General features: G+C 34.7%; 1 protein-coding gene across 2 annotated transcripts; it reads left to right on the top strand.

The window, feature by feature from the left end:
- The first annotated feature begins 374 nt into the window (after positions 1 to 374).
- Positions 375 to 18,141, top strand: LOC149555934 (Acyl-CoA N-acyltransferases (NAT) superfamily protein). Of its 2 annotated transcripts, none has more exons than XM_089830044.1 (5): positions 375 to 799; positions 2,299 to 2,454; positions 11,338 to 11,433; positions 12,421 to 12,541; positions 17,743 to 17,914. In XM_089830044.1, the coding sequence occupies exons 1-5, from the start codon at positions 440 to 442 to the stop codon at positions 17,745 to 17,747; spliced, it is 738 nt and encodes a 245-aa protein (XP_089686170.1). In that variant the 5' UTR covers positions 375 to 439; the 3' UTR covers positions 17,748 to 17,914. The 2 variants fall into 2 exon arrangements, with proteins under 2 accessions (XP_089686170.1, XP_089686169.1); XM_089830043.1 differs by having other exon boundaries at positions 381 to 799; positions 17,767 to 18,141.
- The last annotated feature ends 2,922 nt before the right edge of the window (positions 18,142 to 21,063 follow it).

Here is a 21,063-nt window from a genome sequence, read left to right on the forward strand (position 1 = left end):
ACAAAACCTACCCACCCTCCATGTTTCACAACTTATCTTTGCCAAAACAATATATCTCTTAAGAAATTACTTGAACAACAAAATGTTTACATCTTTGATAATTATGTTTGCTCCACTATGTATATTTAACCTCATAGACATCACAAAATATCCATTTACCTATCTCTATCTTACCTTTCATTGAACTCTCTACCTTGCATTCTATCACCCCTATTTTTGTTTATTCCTCCATATTGGCCGCTAATTGAGCCCAAATTTTGAGAACTTTTGTGAAACTTACTTTTACTTCTTCACGTAAAGACATACATTATATACATTTACATTATAAAAACAACGACAAGAAGAAGAAGAAAGACATGAAATAATATTAAAGAAATAAAAATAATTGCTCTAAAGATAACGAGATGGCGAAGGTTGTGTCAGCAGTCATTGCTCAACTATGGCGTCCTACGTGCCGCCTCTCGTAAATTCGCCCCTGCTAAACCCGTTTAAATCAACCAAAACTGCCTTCAACTTGGCCTTCAGAAAACCCGTTCAGGAACAGCGCCTTCCGCTGATAAATCCAAAACCACTTTACCTCTCGAACCGCTGCAATTCAACGCCGTCTCTTGATTCAGATTTGTCGCTCAATCGAAAGAAGAATCCTGGGCTCTTTTGCAATTCCGTTCTGAAAGAAGAAGACAAGGACAGATTATTGTCGCTAGCAGTTCTGGAAGCGGTTTCGGATGATGCGCTCATGGCTGCCTCTAATCTGCGCGTAAGAACTTTTTACGACTTTAAGCAGAGCTATGGTGTCGAGGTGAGTTGATCTTACAGCTGTTTGTATGTTGCTGGAAGCAGAATGTCTGATGAACTCAACCGAACTAGATGTTAAAATAATTGATCTTGTTAGAAGAATGTATAATTAATTCTCCCGATTTTAGGTATTGTGCATTCCATTGGGGTGGCCATGTGTAAGTCTCGGGTGAATTATTTCAAGTTCAATTAAATACTATTGAATTCAGGATAAGGCACTCGTCAACAGGGTTTTTTGGGTGAATTATGTGAATATGTACAAATATCAAGTATTTAAATTGTGTAAATACCATATCGATTGCCGACTTTGATTCGCCGTAGCGAGATGATCTTTGGTGGATTTGGCCTCAATTATGGTATTATTTTTCAATATTTCGAAAATCAATACTGCGAAAGCGTCCTCAATTTCTGACTGCTTTCCCTTTCATTTCAAGATTACCTCAGAAGATGATTTAAGTTTGATTTTATTTTAGTTTCTTAATTCATAATGGAGGACAATTACAAAAACAATAGACCTCCTTTTCCCCCTTGCTGTTGCAACACTGAGGGGCATCCTGTATTCTTATGTCATTGACGGGATGCCCCAGTTGTTGCTCTCAGTTACTTCTGGTTCCTGCACTCAAAGAGTAATTGTTGCCTGTCCGAAATTGAATGATTGGTTCAGTCAATTTTAAAACCTTGTCTACTTTTCACTTGATTGGGGTAAATACATGCCAAAGAGGCCTTTGAGTTGAGCTGCACCTTGGATCAACTAAGATCTCTTTGCTTCCTGCTGAACGCCCTTTTTATCCCTCTCTACTATAGTATCTTTCTATTTTGGGAAAATATTAGAGCAAGCTTCACTTGTTATTTATTTTGATGTTTCGGGGTACCTCTTTTGCAAATGTTGTTCACTGGTACAGTCATGATAATATCAGGAATACATACTGCATTATTTTGTATATGATCCACGTTGAATTTCACCCTTTGCTAGTTTTCGTCAGTATTGGGAGTTCAGTAATCAGCAAGAGCAGGCTTGAAAGTGCATATCTAATTTTTTCCTCTGAACTATGCACCACTGTAGTCTGTAGGTGCTTGATCTTCTTAGCAGGCATTCCAAATAGTGAAAGTTGGTTATTAGAAAGCTTGTTACTTTCTATAGTTCACCATTTATTTTTACAAACTTTTTAAGTTTCCAATTGATAAGTGGTGTTGATTTCATACAAACATTTTTATTGGACTTTCTAATTATTGCTTTGACTAGGGACTGAATGTAGTTTTTCGATTTATTAAGTTGATTAATAATTTGATTGTAATATATTATAAATTGCAAATGCAAAATTTTCTATCATCAAATTTCCTTTATATCAATATGTCAATCAATTTCTCTTGCGATACACAAAATATTTTCTGAGTTTTCTCTCCCAAGATGTAAATTTTTTATTTGTCGAAATAAAAAAATCTATTTTTAGCTTGATAATGTTGATACTGATATATTTCTGTATGTGTTTCAAGTTTCCTTAGGCACACAAGAAGTATAGGTCTCAATTGGAGTTTCAAGCTCTAAAAGCTAGGATTGCAGGGGAGCTAGTAGGATTTGAGAAGGTCACATGTGTGATTGCTACAATACCCTTTTCCGAGTCCTTGAACCTTACATATGATCTCTGCTCTTTATGCAAGGTTAGCACTTATTAATTTCTATCAAGTGTTTTGCATTTTTTAATATCTGCTACTTTTTAGGTTATGATAGGTTGTTATCTCTCACCCTTATCAGCAAATCACAGTTAATTTTTTTTTATCTATTTGTTATAACGATGCAACGAATTTAGGAGAATAGTTAATCGAGTTTTAATTATCTGTGCAGTATCACATATGATGAAAGTAACTGATGATTCAATTTCCATTGTCTTGTTCATGGTGCTAGCATTACATGCATATGTTAAGAGAGGCCATTTATTTTAATTTATTGAATAAGAGTTGAAAGCACATGTATTAGTTCCTCACATTTTGTTTGACCTCTTCCCATTTGAACTTGAGTATTTCTTTGAAACTCTTTGCTACAAAACTAAATTGAATATTTGTTTTATATGTTTAGGCCTTTTGGTTTGTGGGAGAAGGTATAAGTCAATATGGTATTATTTTTAATGCTTATAAGATTTCATACAAATCTACTTCATGGGTCTGTGTAGACTAGAAAAAACAACTTTAGACTTGAGAGTTTATTTCCCCTACAAAGCATTTTTAATCTACTTGTAAATTTGGTTTTAAACTTTTAACTAAAGGTAATAAGATAACTGCAGATCTAACTAAATTAATAACTTGATCTGAGGTTGTACAAGAACAAATAATGAAGGAGGAAGGTTTAAGAAAAGTGTGTCTATAAAAGTCACAAAACTCTGAAGGTGGAAGAATGCTGTAGGAACTGGCAACATGAAGCCACAGACATGTGCAGTGCTTTTCTGGAAAGTGTGCAGTTATGTCCATATTCTCATGTTCGTGACCTCCTTGATGCTTTTGTTTTTGGTGTGCAGATGCTGGTGTCCTCTACACTTGTTGTCTGCATTTCCCTGTTCCAATCAAAATTATCCCTGTATCTCGCAGAGCTATTTGCATAAGTGTCAGAGAGATAGACAAAGTTATGAGGAATTAACTTGCTTGTGCCTAGTGCATATTTAGGGACTTGTCTGAGTTGAGTCCCTCTTGGGTGTTTTTCAGCACACGGCAGATAATTTTTGAAGTATGTAATCCTAGATGTGCAGGTGTTGTAACAATGGCGGCATGTGCAAGAGTTTCAGTAGTGGATTTCAACAATAGTTGTGTCAAGGTGTGCAGTGATGGATGGAAAATGGAGAAGTTTTATTTCCTGAAATAGAAAAATTCCATAAAAAGATCTGTTGGGCACAGGAGGGATGACTGTTACTGTAAAAAACTAAATTCAAATTGCCAGAGGACAGAAGGACACCGGCATGTAGGTTTTATCAACACACTGGTGAAATGAGGGTGGAACAAGGTGTTAAGTGCAAAACAGATCATTCTTTGGTTAAATAAGGTGTTTTGTGCTTGAGAACTGTCAAAATGGGTCGAAGACAGCCTATTGGCGATTGATGCCAAAACAGGTGTAATGCATGGAGGAAAAAGGCCAAACTATGCACTTTTTCTCTTCAATTTGTTTGATAAAGTAAATTGTATATTTTATTAGATGTGGCTAAACTATTTCAAGAGATTTATAGAACTGAAAATGATGCAAAATTGCTTCAATTCAATTAAAAGACCACCAGTCATTCCAAGATTTTGTAACTTATTGCTCATTCCACAGTTAGGAATTGAGATGCCATTTAACTTGAGATAGAACATCACTAACTGCATCAAGTATTCTACGGCTCACTTACATCAGAGATGTGTACCTAAATACTTATCTTTCTTTCATTAATGCTATATTCTGGAGGTTGTTTTGGAGTTGAAATTAGTTGTTCCATTTATGCAAACCATTGATCGAACTTATTGGCTATAGCATCCAAACATTTCTTCATTCTTTTCATTGGTCTGGCAGAATTATGTGGCTTTGGTGTGGGACATTATTTAGGTCCCCAAGAAAGTTGTTCATTTTTGCTTACGCTACTTTTGATTTTTATTTTTCTTGAATAGCCATCCATTATTCTGTTGAAAATGGTTGTTGTTATTCTGCTGCATGCACTCTCAAGCACTCCGAACTCTAGTGATCACAACAAGCAGCATGCCATTAACCTACCTTGGCCAAGGATTTGTGAGGGCACTATGTATCCGATCATTCACTGCTCAACTTGACAACAAGGCTACATCAAGGACAATCATGAGCTGACATGGTTTCTTTTATTAATATCACTTTCTTGTTTGAGTTACTGATAATTCCTTCTTTTATCATGTAGGAGTATTCTTTGTTCCACACCCTTCATCTCAACCTTACCAGTCTTTCTGGATGATTCATTGGGTGATTATATGGGATGGGTAATAGTAATCACATTGAAGAAATCTGCCTAACTGGCCTTGGCTTATTAAAGAAAATGTGAATTCATATTTTACTATGCATGGCCAATTCTTTTGCCTTTCTGGCTTTGGCACAATTAAAAGACATCTTGAAATGTTTATGCATACATATACAAGAGCCAGTATATCCGCCAATCTGGCGTTGATAACACAAATGACAGCTCCTTTAACTTATTCAGTGATTATCCATTTTGGCTTGCTAAAATACAATGGTATAGAAGTAGGCTCTGACAAATCAATTTCTCCAATTTCTCCAAGATACAGAATGCTCATCGCAGGAAACATATGGCATGATGTTCCTGTATAAGTCTTCTCTGTACAGGCTTATATTTCAATATTGCTTTCACAAATAGAAATCATGCATTTCGGCTCAGCCTTTCCATTTATACAAAAAGATCATCGATTCATTTTCATTCAATAAAAATGGCACAGAAAAATCTTTATTTGCTTCAGTCAAGCATTTCGATTCTATGTGCAGAATATATATTGATACATATGCAAAAGTTAACAATATGAGCTGGTGTTGGTCGGATTGCAAATATGTGTAGCTTCGACTGAGTGTGCGGAAGGCCTTCTCCAAAAGGCTTCAAGTTGCAATGAATGGCTATATACTGGAATAAGAACTTTTAAAAAGGGAGCGACACCGAAAATGATGAATCAATTGCAGAAGAAAATCAGGAGCAGATCAGAGTTTGGAAATAAGGCAGTAATAATGTCCCGACCTGCAAAGATGAAAATGATATAATCAAGCAAGAGCCATTATCTGAAATGTATCTCAGTTACAAGTAAGATACAAGGTGGAATGCATTACAAGATCCTTCAGTCATCAGCTCATGTAGTAATAGTAAAATTGATTAAATGGCTGACCCAAAAATAAAAAAGTAATTAAAGGTCAATGAGAGCAATATAGAATTTGTGGCCACTCAAAGAGAAAATAAATTATTGCCAAGAAATATTACTTAGTACATTAGTGTCATCCACCACCTATCTATACTTGTGTACATATGTGCACATATATGTATGCATACATACGTCTAATCTACGCATACATACATACACACACATACAAATACACACACACACACACACACACACACACACACACACACACACACAAGCATAGGTAAATGATATGACACTAATGTACTAAGCGTGGCAATCATCACAAGAAGTTCTAATATTACACATAACAAAAGGTATTACAATTTAATTAAATGCATAGTGTTTTCTTATTAGTGCACAATTATTAACTGGGTAGCTCATGGTAGTCCTTAACATACTCTTGCTTGCCTAGTTGTTTTTCCCTTAGCTTTGGTGGTTAGGTTTCATACCCATTGACTCCTAGACAAAGTGGTGCCCCTTGTCCAACTCCTTTCTTTTCAATGCTTCCCCCCTTCGATGTACTTCTGCAAGAAGACAATCCTCCACAATAATATCATATTCTTCAAAATATTTAAAATTATTTTAACAAACTTTTAATCATAAATTATAACGGCTAACTACCATTTCACTTCTCATGAAAGGATAACCGACTTACCAATATTTCAAAAATAGCAATATAACAATATCTTACATAATAACTAACATGCCATCTGTTACAAGATTCAAGAAGAGTTGGCAGATTAACGGATTTCCGGATGATTCATTCATTAACAGAGGAACAAATGTGTTCCTATAAAGAATTACAAGGACGTTGTTTCTAAAAGAAACAACGTAGACTGAAGACGGAATTAGAAACAAAACTAGAGACAAGATAGGAAACATTCCTATCTGGACTGAAGAAAAAAGAGACGGGATAGGAAACATTCCTATCTAGATTGAAAGACGGACTACAGACAAGTAGTTGACTATTATAGAAAGTATAAGATATTATCTTAATACCCTCCCTTAATGGTCAACATACGGATGTCGGAACATTCTGTGATAATTGAGACCCTCCCTGGATCTACAGAATGCTGAAACCAAGAAGCTTTGCCAGAAGAGTGCTATGACTCAAAATAAGTTGCATTTACAAAACTTCGTTTTTGTGGAAAAAACGGTAAAACCCAGAATCTCACGCAACCTTGCGTATTATAGACAACTTGAAATGATTTTTGAGGAGAAAATCAACAAACTCAGAATCTCATGCAACCTTGCGTATTACAGACAACTTGAAATGATTTTTGAGGAGAAAATCAACAAACCCAGAATCTCACGCAACCTTGCGTATTACAGACAACTTGAAATGATTTTTGAGGAGAAAATCAACAAACCCAGAATCTCACGCAACCTTGCGTATTACAAACAACTTGAAATGATTTTTGAGGAGAAAATCAACAAACCCATAAAAAATAGAAACAGATTCAGAAGGCAAAAAATGCAACTTCGCCTTGATCAGGACCTGGAGAAGTTGGACGCTGCGTAGCACCCAGAACAAGTTGATCGGTGTTTCGATATTCGAAGATTGCGATGATGCGCTGCTTCCAGGTTCCATAATTGCGACCATTGAATTTGGAATTATTCTCGAGCAGAATATTTGTCAGAGATGCCATGGCACGTTTTTCAATGAAAAATTGTGAAAATCTGTGAAGGTGCGTTCTTCGAGGCAAAAATATGAAAGACTCAAAAGAATCAAAGAATGACCCAGAAGAGAGCTCGAAAAACCCAAAAGGAATCTACTGTCGTTTTTTGGATCCGTTGGCTCGAAAATCGAGGCACAAAAATAGAGGCACCTAGGAAAAACGGACGACAACCCAGTTGAGCTCTCGAAAAACCCACCAAGAATATGCAAACAAAATATTTTTTCGACCCCAAAAATTAGGGTTTCGAAAAAAAACGGCCCAGGCTGAAAAAAGCTTGAAAAAACTTCAGATTTCTTGATAAAAATGGCAGATTTTTTTTCCAGGGAGAGCGCAAATGATGAAGAATGCAAACAAAACGAACTTATCCTTGACCCTACAATCGCGATTTTGCTGTCAAATGAGCTTGAAAATATATGGACGCAAGTTGCAAAAAAAAAATTGCGAGCTTTCCCAAGGATACAGGCACGGATTTTGCAGACCAGGAGGCAGTCGTGAGCAGATAATTTCAAAAGAAATTATAAATTTTTCGAAAAATTGCTTATCATGGCTCTGATACCATGTTACAAGATTCAAGAAGAGTTGGCAGATTAACGGATTTCCGGATGATTCATTCATTAACAGAGGAACAAATGTGTTCCTTATAAAGAATTACAAGGACGTTGTTTCTAAAAGAAACAACGTAGACTGAAGACGGAATTAGAAACAAAACTAGAGACAGGATAGGAAACATTCCTATCTGGACTGAAGAAAAAAGAGACGGGATAGGAAACATTCCTATCTAGACTGAAAGACGGACTACAGACAAGTAGTTGACTATTATAGAAAGTATAAGATATTATCTTAATACCATCTTCACATGAAATCCTAACGATTAACCATCTTACTATTTCACATGATTCATAATCAATTTAACTGTCAATTGGCTTCACATGAAAGACACAACGGCTATATGAGTAGTTTAAAAAATAAGCAAAAATTGGGATGTAACATTTACTTTGACAATGGACAAACAAATACTCAACATATTCTTTGTAGATCCCCTTGCATCAATGCAAGGTGCAGTTAGTAGAAATTAATAAATAAAAGAATTATTTGGTTTGCCTCCTACATATGGATAATGTTAACACAAGGATGCAAAAGGGGGAGGTTTGACCTTGAGTCATATGGGTGTTCAGGCTTGTGTTTAGGATAAAGTTCATGACCATGAGGGGTTTGGGCTGTTGATCACACCTAGTCAATGATGCCTAAGTCTTGGCCAATGAATTACCTTCAAAGCAACAATTCAGCATCGCCTAGTGCAATTATTGAGCCATACACCGCTGACCGCCCCCAACCACCTTGTTGCCAATGATATAGTGCAGATGTGTTTTATTATTTTGCTAAATAGAGTAGTTATTTTTGGTAGACAAATTTTATCTAGACAATTGGATTTTTGCATTCTTACAGTTGATGGAAAGCTCCCTCCAAGTTTTGCATAGTGGTACCACTGTGTTTTCCTTATTTTGTTATTTGTGAGTGTGAGATAAAATATCTTGCTCTTTTTGCTAGTTTCTCTTTCTTTGATTTGACAGTCATCTTGTGCCTACAAGTAGTTTGTAGTGGATCAAGTTTGATAATGTTGATATGTGATTTTTTTTTAAATTTCTTTTAGAGCTATTTGTTTGGATCCCTAGTTTTGGTTACTGTATGGATTTGCAACAAATCAAATTTATAGATGAATTGGTGTTTGATTTTGAAAAATCTATAAGCTGATCTTTATTTTCTATGTTCGGCATGCTTATTGATGTGATGTTGAACTTGTATAATGCATTGTGATATCTACAAGTTGAACAGTTTTGTACAATGCCTATGTTATAAGGTGTGTAGAGAACTTAGATGTGAGTAGGGTTTAGAGATATTTTTTCACTTTGATGGCACTGCAAACAAGTTGAGAATCATTTATAATGGTAATTCATAATTAGACCTTTTACATAAGAAATAAACATATATTGGAAATGTACATTGTCAATAGATTGCTTGAATTAATTTTCATATTTCTCAACCATAGAAGTGATAAGGTAGGGTGACTTGATAAAGTGCCCTAGTGATCCCCTACCCTAGGCCCAAGAGTGGACATACCATCCCTCCCTTTCACTTCTTATCTAATCTTCACGTATCTCCCACTTCTCAAATCTATCCTTACTGCTTTTCAAATCTGCACATATCCCATTTATGTTTTGCATATCCTCTTCAAATCTACATATCATATTGTCGTCTTTCTTTCTCAATTTTTATTCCAGATCCCTCCTTATAACTCTGCTCTAGATCCTCTACTCCCTTTCCTCAATTCCATTTGATCCCACTTCTCTTTTATTTTAGTGAGGAAGGGTCACACCTCTTTACCATGTTTTCTCTCTTCAATGGTTACACCCTTGCATAATTACCACCTTTTGAAAGGGTCACAATTCTTCACCTTTTAAAAGAGTCACTTCCTTATTTTCTTTCCTTCCCTTCCCTCCCCTCCCTTCTTCCCTTAGTTCCTCTGTAATATGCTTCTTCGTTCTTCCTCCCTCCATTTCCCCCTCAAATGAACTTCTCTTCTCTTGCTTTTATACCTTATGTTTGAGGTAGACACAACTTTTCCATTCATGCCTTTTCTTATCTGTTTAATTGAACTAAAATTTAACTACATTTTTATTTTATTCTCTCGTACTTTTATTTAATTCTAATTGTTTATAATTTAATCCAATTTGAAGAAGGGGACATAACATAGTCGAAGCCACTGAGTAAAAATGTATTTGTTTTTCATACTATTGACGGTGACATTGGAACCTCCTTGAATAACTAGAATACAAATTTGGAGTTTGGCCGCTAATTTGAAACCAAACTTTAAACCTTTTTCTTCCACAATAGTATTGGAACTATTTCCCATGAAGCATGTTCCAAAAGATAAAAACATGTACCCATTGATTTTGAGAAGAGCTCCTGCATTAAAGGAGACTTTGGTTGTTCTTGGCAGCCTCATCAGAATTAAGCTTAATCCATCCTTCATGAGAGAAACCTTGCATTTAAGATTAAAAAGCACATAAAATTAAAACCAAAAGTTTGCATTTACATCTACTTTACGGGCTCTGAAAAACTCATGCCATCTAGTTTATCCTATAAGAGGAGGGCACATGGGTATAGGTCCCCTATTAGCCATTGTTTTAAGGAGGATATCATCACAGTTATTTCTACTATTGGATCACTTTTCTTAAAGTGGACAGCTCATTGTGACTTGCTTCCTTGGATTTAACCATTTTCAAGATCATAATACTATTAGATCAAGCAATGGAAATTCCCTTTCATAATTAATCTCGGTTTTTTACTTCAATCTTAAAGTCTACTATTTCTCTAGCTGTATCTTCCAAGCTATCATTGCTGGAGTGGGGTTCCACATGTGTTCAAGAGTATTAAGTATTTGATAATTGTCTATTAAATTCTCATTAAAGATTGAATCAGTTTAGAGAACACAAGCAAGCAAACTAGACACGAGTCTTAAAATATTAGTTGGAACTTGGATATTTGATTCACTTGTGATTAACCGTGCTTTACGTGTTGACCAATTTTCCTTGAGACAAATGCCTTTGATTTTACAATCTTGTTTCTTGAACATAATAAGGTTTGTAGTTGAAAATCTGAATCTCCTGATTTTAATGTGCTTTGTGCCAAGTGGATTCCAAGATAAACTACCAGGTAAAGTATACTGACAATTAGATCTTCATAAAAATTCTAGCTGGACAGAGAAAAGGTTTATAGCCAGCTCAATTATCATGCAAAAGCTATTTGATATTATGGTAATGTGTTTAAATGTTTTTATGTCAAGAAACCAAATTTAAGGCGTGCTTTTGTGCTTTTTCTAAATGCTTACTGCAAAAGATGATTTGGAAAATTGTTGACTAAGTTTCTTGTGATCAGAAAAGGTTCAACTTATTTGATTTGAGACATTTTATCTTAATAGGCAATAATAAATGGAGAAGAACAAATTGCGGTTGGAACGCTGGATCTCATTCAATCCAGTCAACTTCCAGATGAAATATCAGGGACTCGTCCACAAGTAAGTTTCTCAAGACTTTTAATATCACAAGAGTAGAATTATTGTGATGTCAAATGATTGGAGGATGTTAGTAACAAAAGAGGAGAATTGTTGTGATGCCAAATGATTGTTGAATACTTTTTCCCTGTTGGACCATTTAGAGGTCGAAATTTGAAACAAAAATGTCTAAAATATGTTTTCCATTAATGTCTTTATGATTAGAATCAAATCATAATCTGACTTGAAATATTTTTGCACATGATGATGCTTGTGTTTTGCATTTACTGATGTGAGGCAGACTACATTAAAACAATTTGTAAATAATAGATAATGGTAGTTGAAAATATTTTTTCTTAAATAAGATAGCAAGCTACTCCGAGATTTGGCTAATCCTTTTTTATTTATGCTCACAAATGACTTTAGCTTTAACAGATCTCAAAACCAGAATCTGTGCAAAATCAGAATAAATTTACCCGAATTTGCTTGATTTCTAGAGAATCCTTGAGGGGGTTATAATAAAAATTACAATTCTTCTGGATAGCTACTTTAGCAAACAAATGGTAACTAGTGCTGTTGGGATCTCCTCAAGAATGATTTACATCAGCAATTTTGATTTGTACTAATAGAGAAACTCGTCCTGTTCCTTCAATGAAGATGTTACTATCAATATATTTTTCTTGTCATGAACTTTTATCTTGCCAGCTCTATAGGATGGCCAAACTAGGCGATGGTGCAGCATTATTTGTTCCAAAGATGCTCTAAACAGTTGGATAAATGGTTTCATCATGTTTCTATAGGGTTGTTCATTTGGGTTTATCCTCCAATTGTAAATGTGTTCTTATGTTAAATGTTGATCTAAAATACAGGAATTATGCATTTAACTTCATTGTTTTTTCCATCTATATTATGTAGCTATCTTATTGTGTTTGATTGAAGAGTGATGTTAGATATTATGAGTTGCAACAAGCATCTTATATTCATCGCTGAACTGTGGGTTTTCTTCTCCAGGGAACTGATGCACAGTTTACAAGAGCTTACTTGACTAATGTATGTGTATCACAAGAGCTACGTAGAAAAGGCATTGGTACTGCTTTGATTAGACAAGCTGTGAAAATTTCTGAACAATGGGGTAATTTCCATATTAGTTCATTTACCAGAATTTTTTCTGCCGTTTGATTTTATACTAGTGTAAATATCTTAAGTAAATCTATCTAAAGAAATGTTGAGATATATCTATTATAAAATGATTAAAATTTAATTTACTATGTCTAAAAATATTTATATTTCCTTGTATCTCCATTGGTTTTTTTTGCACTAAAGTGTTTTATTTTTTAAATTGATTATTTATATCTCCAAAGGTTGTAAGTTTAGCAAATATTTTTATTGTATGTATTAAATTGTTTTTAAAAGTATATTGTGTTTATAATAAATATTAATATTTCAACATGCGGATGGTTGTCAAATTTAATCTAAAAAGGTAAATGTTAACATTAACACACTTATGGATTCCACCCTTTTTGCCATTGTAGAACGCCTCTCCGCATTAGTTCGTTCTTTCTTCCAGTTTCTTATTTTCATTTTTTTGTCTCTGGGATGATTCAGTTGCAAAACTCATTAATAGTTTTTCTTTCAGTTTAGCTCTGTACTTCAAATACTCTGACAGATGCATTATTTCAGTATCAGAGTCGAGTGTTATTGTTCTCAAGTATTTTAAAATATCAGGTGATAGCATCTTTCATTTTTATTAAAATTCGTCTCCTCATTTTTAATCATCTAGAATCTCAAACCACTATATTCTGTTGTTTGAACTTTGAGCAAGTTTTATTATACTCATTTTTCAACATTATTAAACATCAAAACTTCTCATTTGGCTGCTAAAGACACTTTCATCCTGCATATCCTATCATGTTATATAATAAAAGAAATTTCTCATAATTTTCAGACAAAGAAAAAGGGTAGAAGAATTTCAAGTCTTCCAGATTTAGGAGAAAAAATCCTTTCCTATCTCTAAGACTGATAAATACAAGCAAGAATTTTGCCAATAAATTATGGCTCTACTCTAGTGGCCAGCAATTGTACAGCCTTAAGATCACCTTAGGGTGCTCAAGGCAAGCCTTGCACTAGTTACTTTTTGATCTGGGATTAGACAAACTTTCTTTACTTTCGATCTGAGGAAAAATTAAGGATTTAGATTTTGAATCAAAATTACAACTGATTTGATCTGTATAGTAATCTTAGAAAACTATAAGTGGCCATGTATATACGATGCACTTAACTGCTCCAAGTTGATGTTTAAGTGCCTATAATATGCATTGAAAATGATATATACAAAGCCTATATTAATCAAAAAAGAGGATGAAATGCTGTGCTGGATGTATGTTGGTGGCTTTGAAGTTTAATAGTGAGGAGTCTTTGACTAACATCTCTGCATTCTAAAAGGAGTTGTCAATACCAATAATATTCAGGACTACAGAGCTTGAAACTTGTGAATGAGCCAAGATAATCCTACGAAGGAAGTGTATACAACACAATGTATTCCTTATTTGGTGATCGCATGTGCTCTTTTACACACCATCTTGTAAACACAATCTGTTACTAGACGATTGCCTTAATCAGGCCTACAAACTATTAGATCCATGACAACAAACCTAACACCCAATCACAATTAAATCTTTGTCAACGACTTATGCAATTAAATCTTTGTCAATGATTTTTACGCAGATGTAGTTTCAACTGTGACTATTAAGAGTAGATCGTGCATATTATACTTAACAAGCATATAAATGAGTGAAAAGAGTATGGAATACAAAATCATACGCACCTTTTCAGTGGGAAATGCTTTGAAACAGCCACTTGAAGATCGAGTGTTCCTTTTCAAATTTTTGCAGTCCAATACTGATGTATTTTTTTCCTTGTGCAATATAATCTACTTGGAAGATCATATCAAAGTATTTGAATATATCTACAGGGGGCAGTTCTTAGCCGCCCATGCTATACGTGGCTTATTTTCTCCTTTCTTCGTGAGTAGTTATATTCTTTTCTATCAACTAGAGGAGATGTGGGTTTCAGAGAACATCATCATCTTCATACATCTGCCATCAACCTGGCTTCTTATTTCTATATTTGCTTTCAAGTTGTGTACCATGTCATTTTGTGGTGTTTCAGCAAGTGTCCTTTGATAATTTTATGCAGAAAACAATAATGTAATGATGCTTATAATAGATCATGTTTTTATGCACATTGTATAATGCACATGGCTCAAAGTGAAACATTTTGTAAAATTTGCACTGTAATGGTTTTGTCTTCTGTACTTTTAATATTGTCTGGATAGCCTACGTGCTTATGAAGCTTCCAATACTCAAATGGAGAATAATATGCCATTCTTCACTGGAAAATGGTTGTTAATGCAAATAAAAATTTGGTACCCCTTCTATAGTTTCTATAAATATGCTTTGGAAAAGCACAAGTTCCTTTTTTTTTGCATAGTGAGATCTATTAGGGTCCTCACCCAAAACAAAATATAAACATAATGGAAGTTACAACCTGTAGCCTGGAAAATGAGAAACCAACCATTCAAAGAAAAAAACACAAGAAAAGGGAGACTAGCATCCAAAAGAACCAACCATTAGCCAAATAAAAATCACTGACAAGGCCTCAACCACCAACTCCAAACCCAAAAGGACCAACCCAGCCAGTCACTGCACCGCCACCTCGTCTTTCCCAATTGAATAGAACCCAACCCCATTACCCTTACAAGGCACATCAACTGTGGAGAACATTACTCTATGAAGGACCTCCTCCCATGGTTTGGCTTTCATTAGTGTCCCATAAACAAAAGTTGGCATGGTGAAAGCACTAGACACCTGCAGTTTCCCTTGAGAATACATCACCATAAGGCCCTTCGTCACTGCTTATGTTAGAGTGGAATGTGTTGAAGTCCTAAAGCTTCTTTTAAACAGTAAGTATTTACTTATAGGCTAATTTGACATCCACCAAAATTGCCATCAAAGGATCCTCCTCATTGTCCTTGCCCTCCTCCACAACTATCTCAAAAACTATAAATGCTTTGGGAGAAGAAGCCACAACAACCACATTGTTGCCTCTGCTGATAGTACAGAAGAAGCAAGTTTCTGCACAAAATCCATCCTAATGGACACCTCCAATCTCAAGGGACCAGACTCACCCACCCCATCATCCCCTATCATACCTCTAATGATCCCAGGCACAACTACATCCTTGCAATGGAAAATTGCTTCCAGACAACGATTGAATATCTTGCTATGCAAGTAAAGGTCACAAGGCCACAAAGACAACCATGTTGTGCTATCAAAAGACAAAATTGTAAAATAGAATACCATTAAGGTCGACCCTCACTGCCACCTGCTGCACCATCCTTAATGCTTGTTGTAGGGGGAGAGGAACATGGTGAAGGAAAGGACCTGGCAACCTCCAACTAATATAAATCTCCTTGGCATGCTCCAACAATGAAAAATCAGGCTATGACTCATTAGAATGTCATCCTCCATCAAATCAACCCTTTACACACATCACTCACACAAGCTGCCTGTGAAGTGAAATGAGAACAAATGGTACAAGTCAAGAGCTACCATGCCACCTAAGCAGGAAGAAAAGGGGACTACTGGGGCATAAAAGTCAACTGTTCCCCAAGTCCCAACTGAGATTCCAGATACATGTTATATAATACTAGGAAATGCTCTTTCCACATCCATGTTGGTTAAAATTCACTGCGAAATTCACCTCCTCTAAGTAATGCAAGAAAACCTCATCAAAGTTATAGGAAAAAATTTGTGCATCCTGCTAATAATGTCAGTTCCCAATCAGGACAAATTCCTTTACAAATACCATTGATGATTTAGAGTATCAAATCTAACCGCAATTTCCTTGACACCAAGGTAAGAGGCTGATGACATCCCAGTGTTTCTGCTTCATTGTTTGTTTTGACAGCCGAATAAACTAGGATAATTGTGAACAAAAATAGCCTGCTTAACTCTAAGCACCACACCTTCATCAGATTTGAATTTCCTTTAGATGCTCTGTCATAGTTGATCTCCAAAAATCCTTGTATGGGTCTCACCATACTGATCTTTTCCAAATGAATGTTTTATTCATTTTCTCTGTTAGGAGGGATTGAATATATGTAATTTTTTTAGTTGATGGTTTCTGAAGTTGTTAGTGGATGTCAAGTGGATAGTCTTTTCCACATAGCCTCATGTTTTATATGATTTTTATGTTTCCATATACTTTATTTGATTGTCATCAGTGTGCTCTGCAGTGGTTATGATAGCTTTTTTATGTATATGTACACTAATAGATAAGGGTTTCAAAAGTACCCTTGTACCCTTAATGTAGGTGGATTGGCAAGATATGGTTTACTTTGGATGTTGGTCATGAGTTGAAAACTTTAGGTTCTGCAACTTAAACAATGCAGTAAGGTGTTTGGAAATAAATTCCATTGTGGGTCTCCACCAGGGGTTTAACTGCTAACTTGTCAGTTTCTTTGGAAATAACCTGGAAAACAAACCTTAATATATATTCAGTAAAAGAGCTGTAAGCTTCAGTTCTCCTTCTCTAAGAGGAGGCATCTTTTTAGAACAATCTATATATGTGAGCACTGAGTTAGATATGTTTGTAGATGGATTCAAGTGAGGAAGCATATGCACCTCTGAGATAGAGACTCTAGCTCATTCCCATAAATTTTTGAATTGTAGAATGTGAATTTAGGTGGTTGCATTATTCTTTACTGTGTGCATAATGTTTTAGTCATGGCTTAACATGTTACATCTAGTAGTTCAGTTTCTTTAACTTGTGCACTTTCCATTTAAACGTGTTGCATTTATGGCATCAAAATATATAAAACTTAAAAACTAACTAGAGAAACATTAAATTGGTCCTTGTAGTCTTTAGTATGAAACTTTTTATGATTGTAGTCCCTTGAACCGTCTATATATTTGTAAATTAACAAAAATGTTGCCTTGTTATTTATCATTCTCGCCAAATTAATTGATATGACTTGTTAAAAATATTGCTCTGACAAAATAGAAGGCAAACCAAGAATATTTCTTCACTTTTTGCAGATAAACTCATCTATGAAGTATCTGAAGCATTCAACATCTGCAATATAAAAATTTCTTGCACTGTAATTTTTTCATGTAATCCCTGCAAGTTCTGTTTAATCTCTGTTGTGTGGAATGAATGCACATTTGCAACGATTAATTTGGTATTTAAATGCTTAAATTCAAGCATCCAGTTGCATTTCTATTTTATGGCCAAATAATTTGACACAACCACAGCCTTTGACTCCTTGTTCAGTTTAAAATGTGTGCCTGTATGCAGGTATGACCGATCTTTATGTTCATGTAGAGGTAGGTAATGCTGGTGCAAGATGCCTGTACGAGAAGAATGGCTTTATATATGAGAGTGGTGAGCCTGCCTGGAGAGCAAGGTTTCTAGGTCGTCCCCGTCGATTCTTATTATGGGCAAATATGGACAAGCTTCTCTCTCATCCATAGGTTTTAGCAATTTAATGGTGGGGAGTTGCAAATTATTGCAGATTGACCCTTTTCAAAGATTAGTTACATGCCAGGTAGTTTCCACGTCATAAATTTTTGGGCTCAATGGTATTCCAAGATTACCACAAAGCAAATTGTAACCAGTTGTATGCAACACACAGATTTGGTTTCACTGTATTTTATTTCGTTCTTTCTTTTACATGGCAAGTAAGGATGTTAGTGGGCTTTTCGAAGTTAAATGTTAAACTAGAGCACTTTTGTTTTCATCATAAATGCACTCTAGTAATCTCTGAAAGGTGCAAAGTTAGAAGCTTGTTTATTTAATAACGTTCATGTTATTTGGCAGTAATAATTTACTGAAACTATGGAGTATCAATGCTAATACAATTGTTTAGCTGTGTCATGAATAAACTTGCCATCTGCCTTCAAGATATGGATCACGCCGAAGTGAGAACGTGAAAATATATCTTACCAAATGATGCGGGACACTTTTGCAGTTTTGCACGCATTTTGACTTACCACCACTAAGATAGGATCAATATTTTATAGATTGGCTTTTTTCTTGAGTTTACACTTTTGGTCTTGGTTCGGTCAAAATCTTTTTTTTTTAATATTGCTCAGGCGTTTAAGATTACAGATGAGAAGAACGTGATATACATTTAGAAGCCCATGGATGTTCAAATGCAATATGGACATTAATATGGTGTATCAAGAAACTTCTGTGGAAGTTTTCAACTATTTTTTTTTGTCTAACACTGTGTTGCTTGTGGTAAAGAAGGGAGGAAACAGATTCATTTTTCTTTCAATAAAGTGAAATGTTCCTTTATAGTTTATACCTGAATAAATCTTTGAATGGTAACTAGGAGATGGCCCAATAAAGCTACAGTAGTAGCATAAGAGACTGGAGGCCTTACTAAAGACACTTAAGAAGATAGTGATAAGATTAACGAACCAAAATAAATAGCAAACAATCCCTAATAAAACCACTTGGACTAGCCAACGATGTCAAAAAGTTACTTCTACTGAGAACTCCAAACAAAGATGAGGTAGTCTGGTTTCTCAAATATTAATGATGCACAAATTCCGTTCTTGTTTGGTTTTTCTCCCGAAGCGCTTGCAGACTTTTCCTCCTAGAGCCATTACCCCAGACTTCTTATGAAGGCGTGATGGGAAAGGTACGAAGGCAGTAGATTCAAGTAGTATCAATAATTGTGAAGCTATTTGATTCATTAATAGAATGTGTTCTCATTAGAAATTGTAATGAATTAGTAAAATCAGAAATTATTTAATGATGCCCTTAGAGGCATGATTTGGAACCCCAAAAGAAGAGGTACGATTACGGATCAGCAAAAGGTTAGCAAAGATGCCTTAGTTCCCATAATTCTTAAGGCATTAGAGAAGTGTAAAAGAACCAAGCCCAAGAAAGAGGCAGAAAATAATTTTCAAACAAATCTGTGGTTTGATGAAGAATACAAGTTGGCTAAGAGAAAGTTTTAAAAAAGCATGGAGAAAGAGAACAAAAAGGAACATGTGGAGCTATTAAAAGATAAAAAAGAGGCTTATGTTAGAATGAGAAGATTGGAGCTGATCACCTTAGGCAAGCAAAACTTCAAGAAATTTTGGAAGGAATTGCAACATGTAATGCATACCTCTAGTTTACTTTTCATATGGGATTGCCAGATTCTTTTAGGCTAGTGTTATGATCATGTTTTATGATTAGCGATAGTTGGTTACCAGATTTGATTAGATGTTATTTTTCACTCAGTTTATATATGTGACGAGTTAGTTATTTCATGTGCTCATGATTATTTCGACGATGATACATGTATGTTCATATAGTGTTTACAATTATTTCATGATGATAGTTAGATAGATGATTTATATATAGTTTCTATGATTACTTACCCCATACTTGCATGTGTATGGTGTACTTGTATGTTTTGCTTTATGATTCATGTTTCTAATGTGGTTGAGGGAGGGAGTCATAGTCACCTACTAGTCGAGATCTACATGATGCACCACTTTTTGCCATTGCATGTTTAGTTTAGATTATATGTATATGTACATGCTCAAATTTTATGTAGATTGTAAGTACCCTATTCATTGAATTGTTAGAATGAGCGTGCCCTGTTGCAGTATCTTAATGGTAAAAGGGGGGAGATAATTCTTGAGTCCAAATCTTAACCCTAAGCCAATTGTCCTAGAAAGCATCGACTTCGTTGAATTGTCAAGATAAGTGTGACCTATTGCAATATCTCTGGTAAAAGAGGAGAGAATTTTTGAGTCCAAATCTTAAACGTAAGCCAATTGTTTTACAAAGTAGGACAAGTATCTAAGTTATTTACCTTTTTGAATACGTTAAGTTACATGAATTCATGATTTTGACCCTCGAGTTTGATTTAGTACTTGGTCTTTCAGTTGAGCTTTCTTATTTAGATTTGTGGGTATATTGTGATTTTTAGTTATAATTAAATCAAATAAAAGAGAATTAAATGATTTAATTCAATATAAATTTTAAAAAGAAAAATCAATATTTGATTATATTTAATTAATTGAAAAATTAATTAAATAAAAGAATTAAATGTAAAGATTTAATTAAAGTTTTAATTTTGACATAATTATATTCATTTAATTTAATAATATTTTATTTAGGAGTTCCATTTTAAAAATAAATTCTAAATATTATTATTAGTTAAATTAATAAATAATTTATTAAGGACGTCTTGTGATTTAATAAAAGAGAGAATAAATTTAATAAAGTTTATTTTAATTAAAATGCAAAAAGTTTGAACATGAAATTAAAATTAAAAAAAAAAAAAAAATGGTTTGCGTGATTGCAAAACCAAAACCCTAATTAGAGGAGACTCTTTATTAAGAAATTAGAGCTCATTTCTCCACACAAAAGTTTGGAGGAGCCAATTTTCGAGAAAGAGGGTTTTCAAAAGGAAGGAAATATTTTTGCAAGTTCTGAGCATCCGATCAGTTAGTATCAGATCAAGGTAGGCTCTCATGAGTTTTACGCAGTATTTTCTTTTTTTAAATCTCTCTGTCTTCTCCATGTTTGAATGGATCTATTTTCATAACTTAATTTGGATTGAAACCCTTGTGTTGAAATTTAACA

This window comes from Cupressus sempervirens, chromosome 5 (assembly GCF_028749045.1).
Source record: "Cupressus sempervirens isolate cs-2001-9-10 chromosome 5, ASM2874904v1, whole genome shotgun sequence".
Classification (NCBI taxonomy): domain Eukaryota; kingdom Viridiplantae; phylum Streptophyta; class Pinopsida; order Cupressales; family Cupressaceae; genus Cupressus; species Cupressus sempervirens.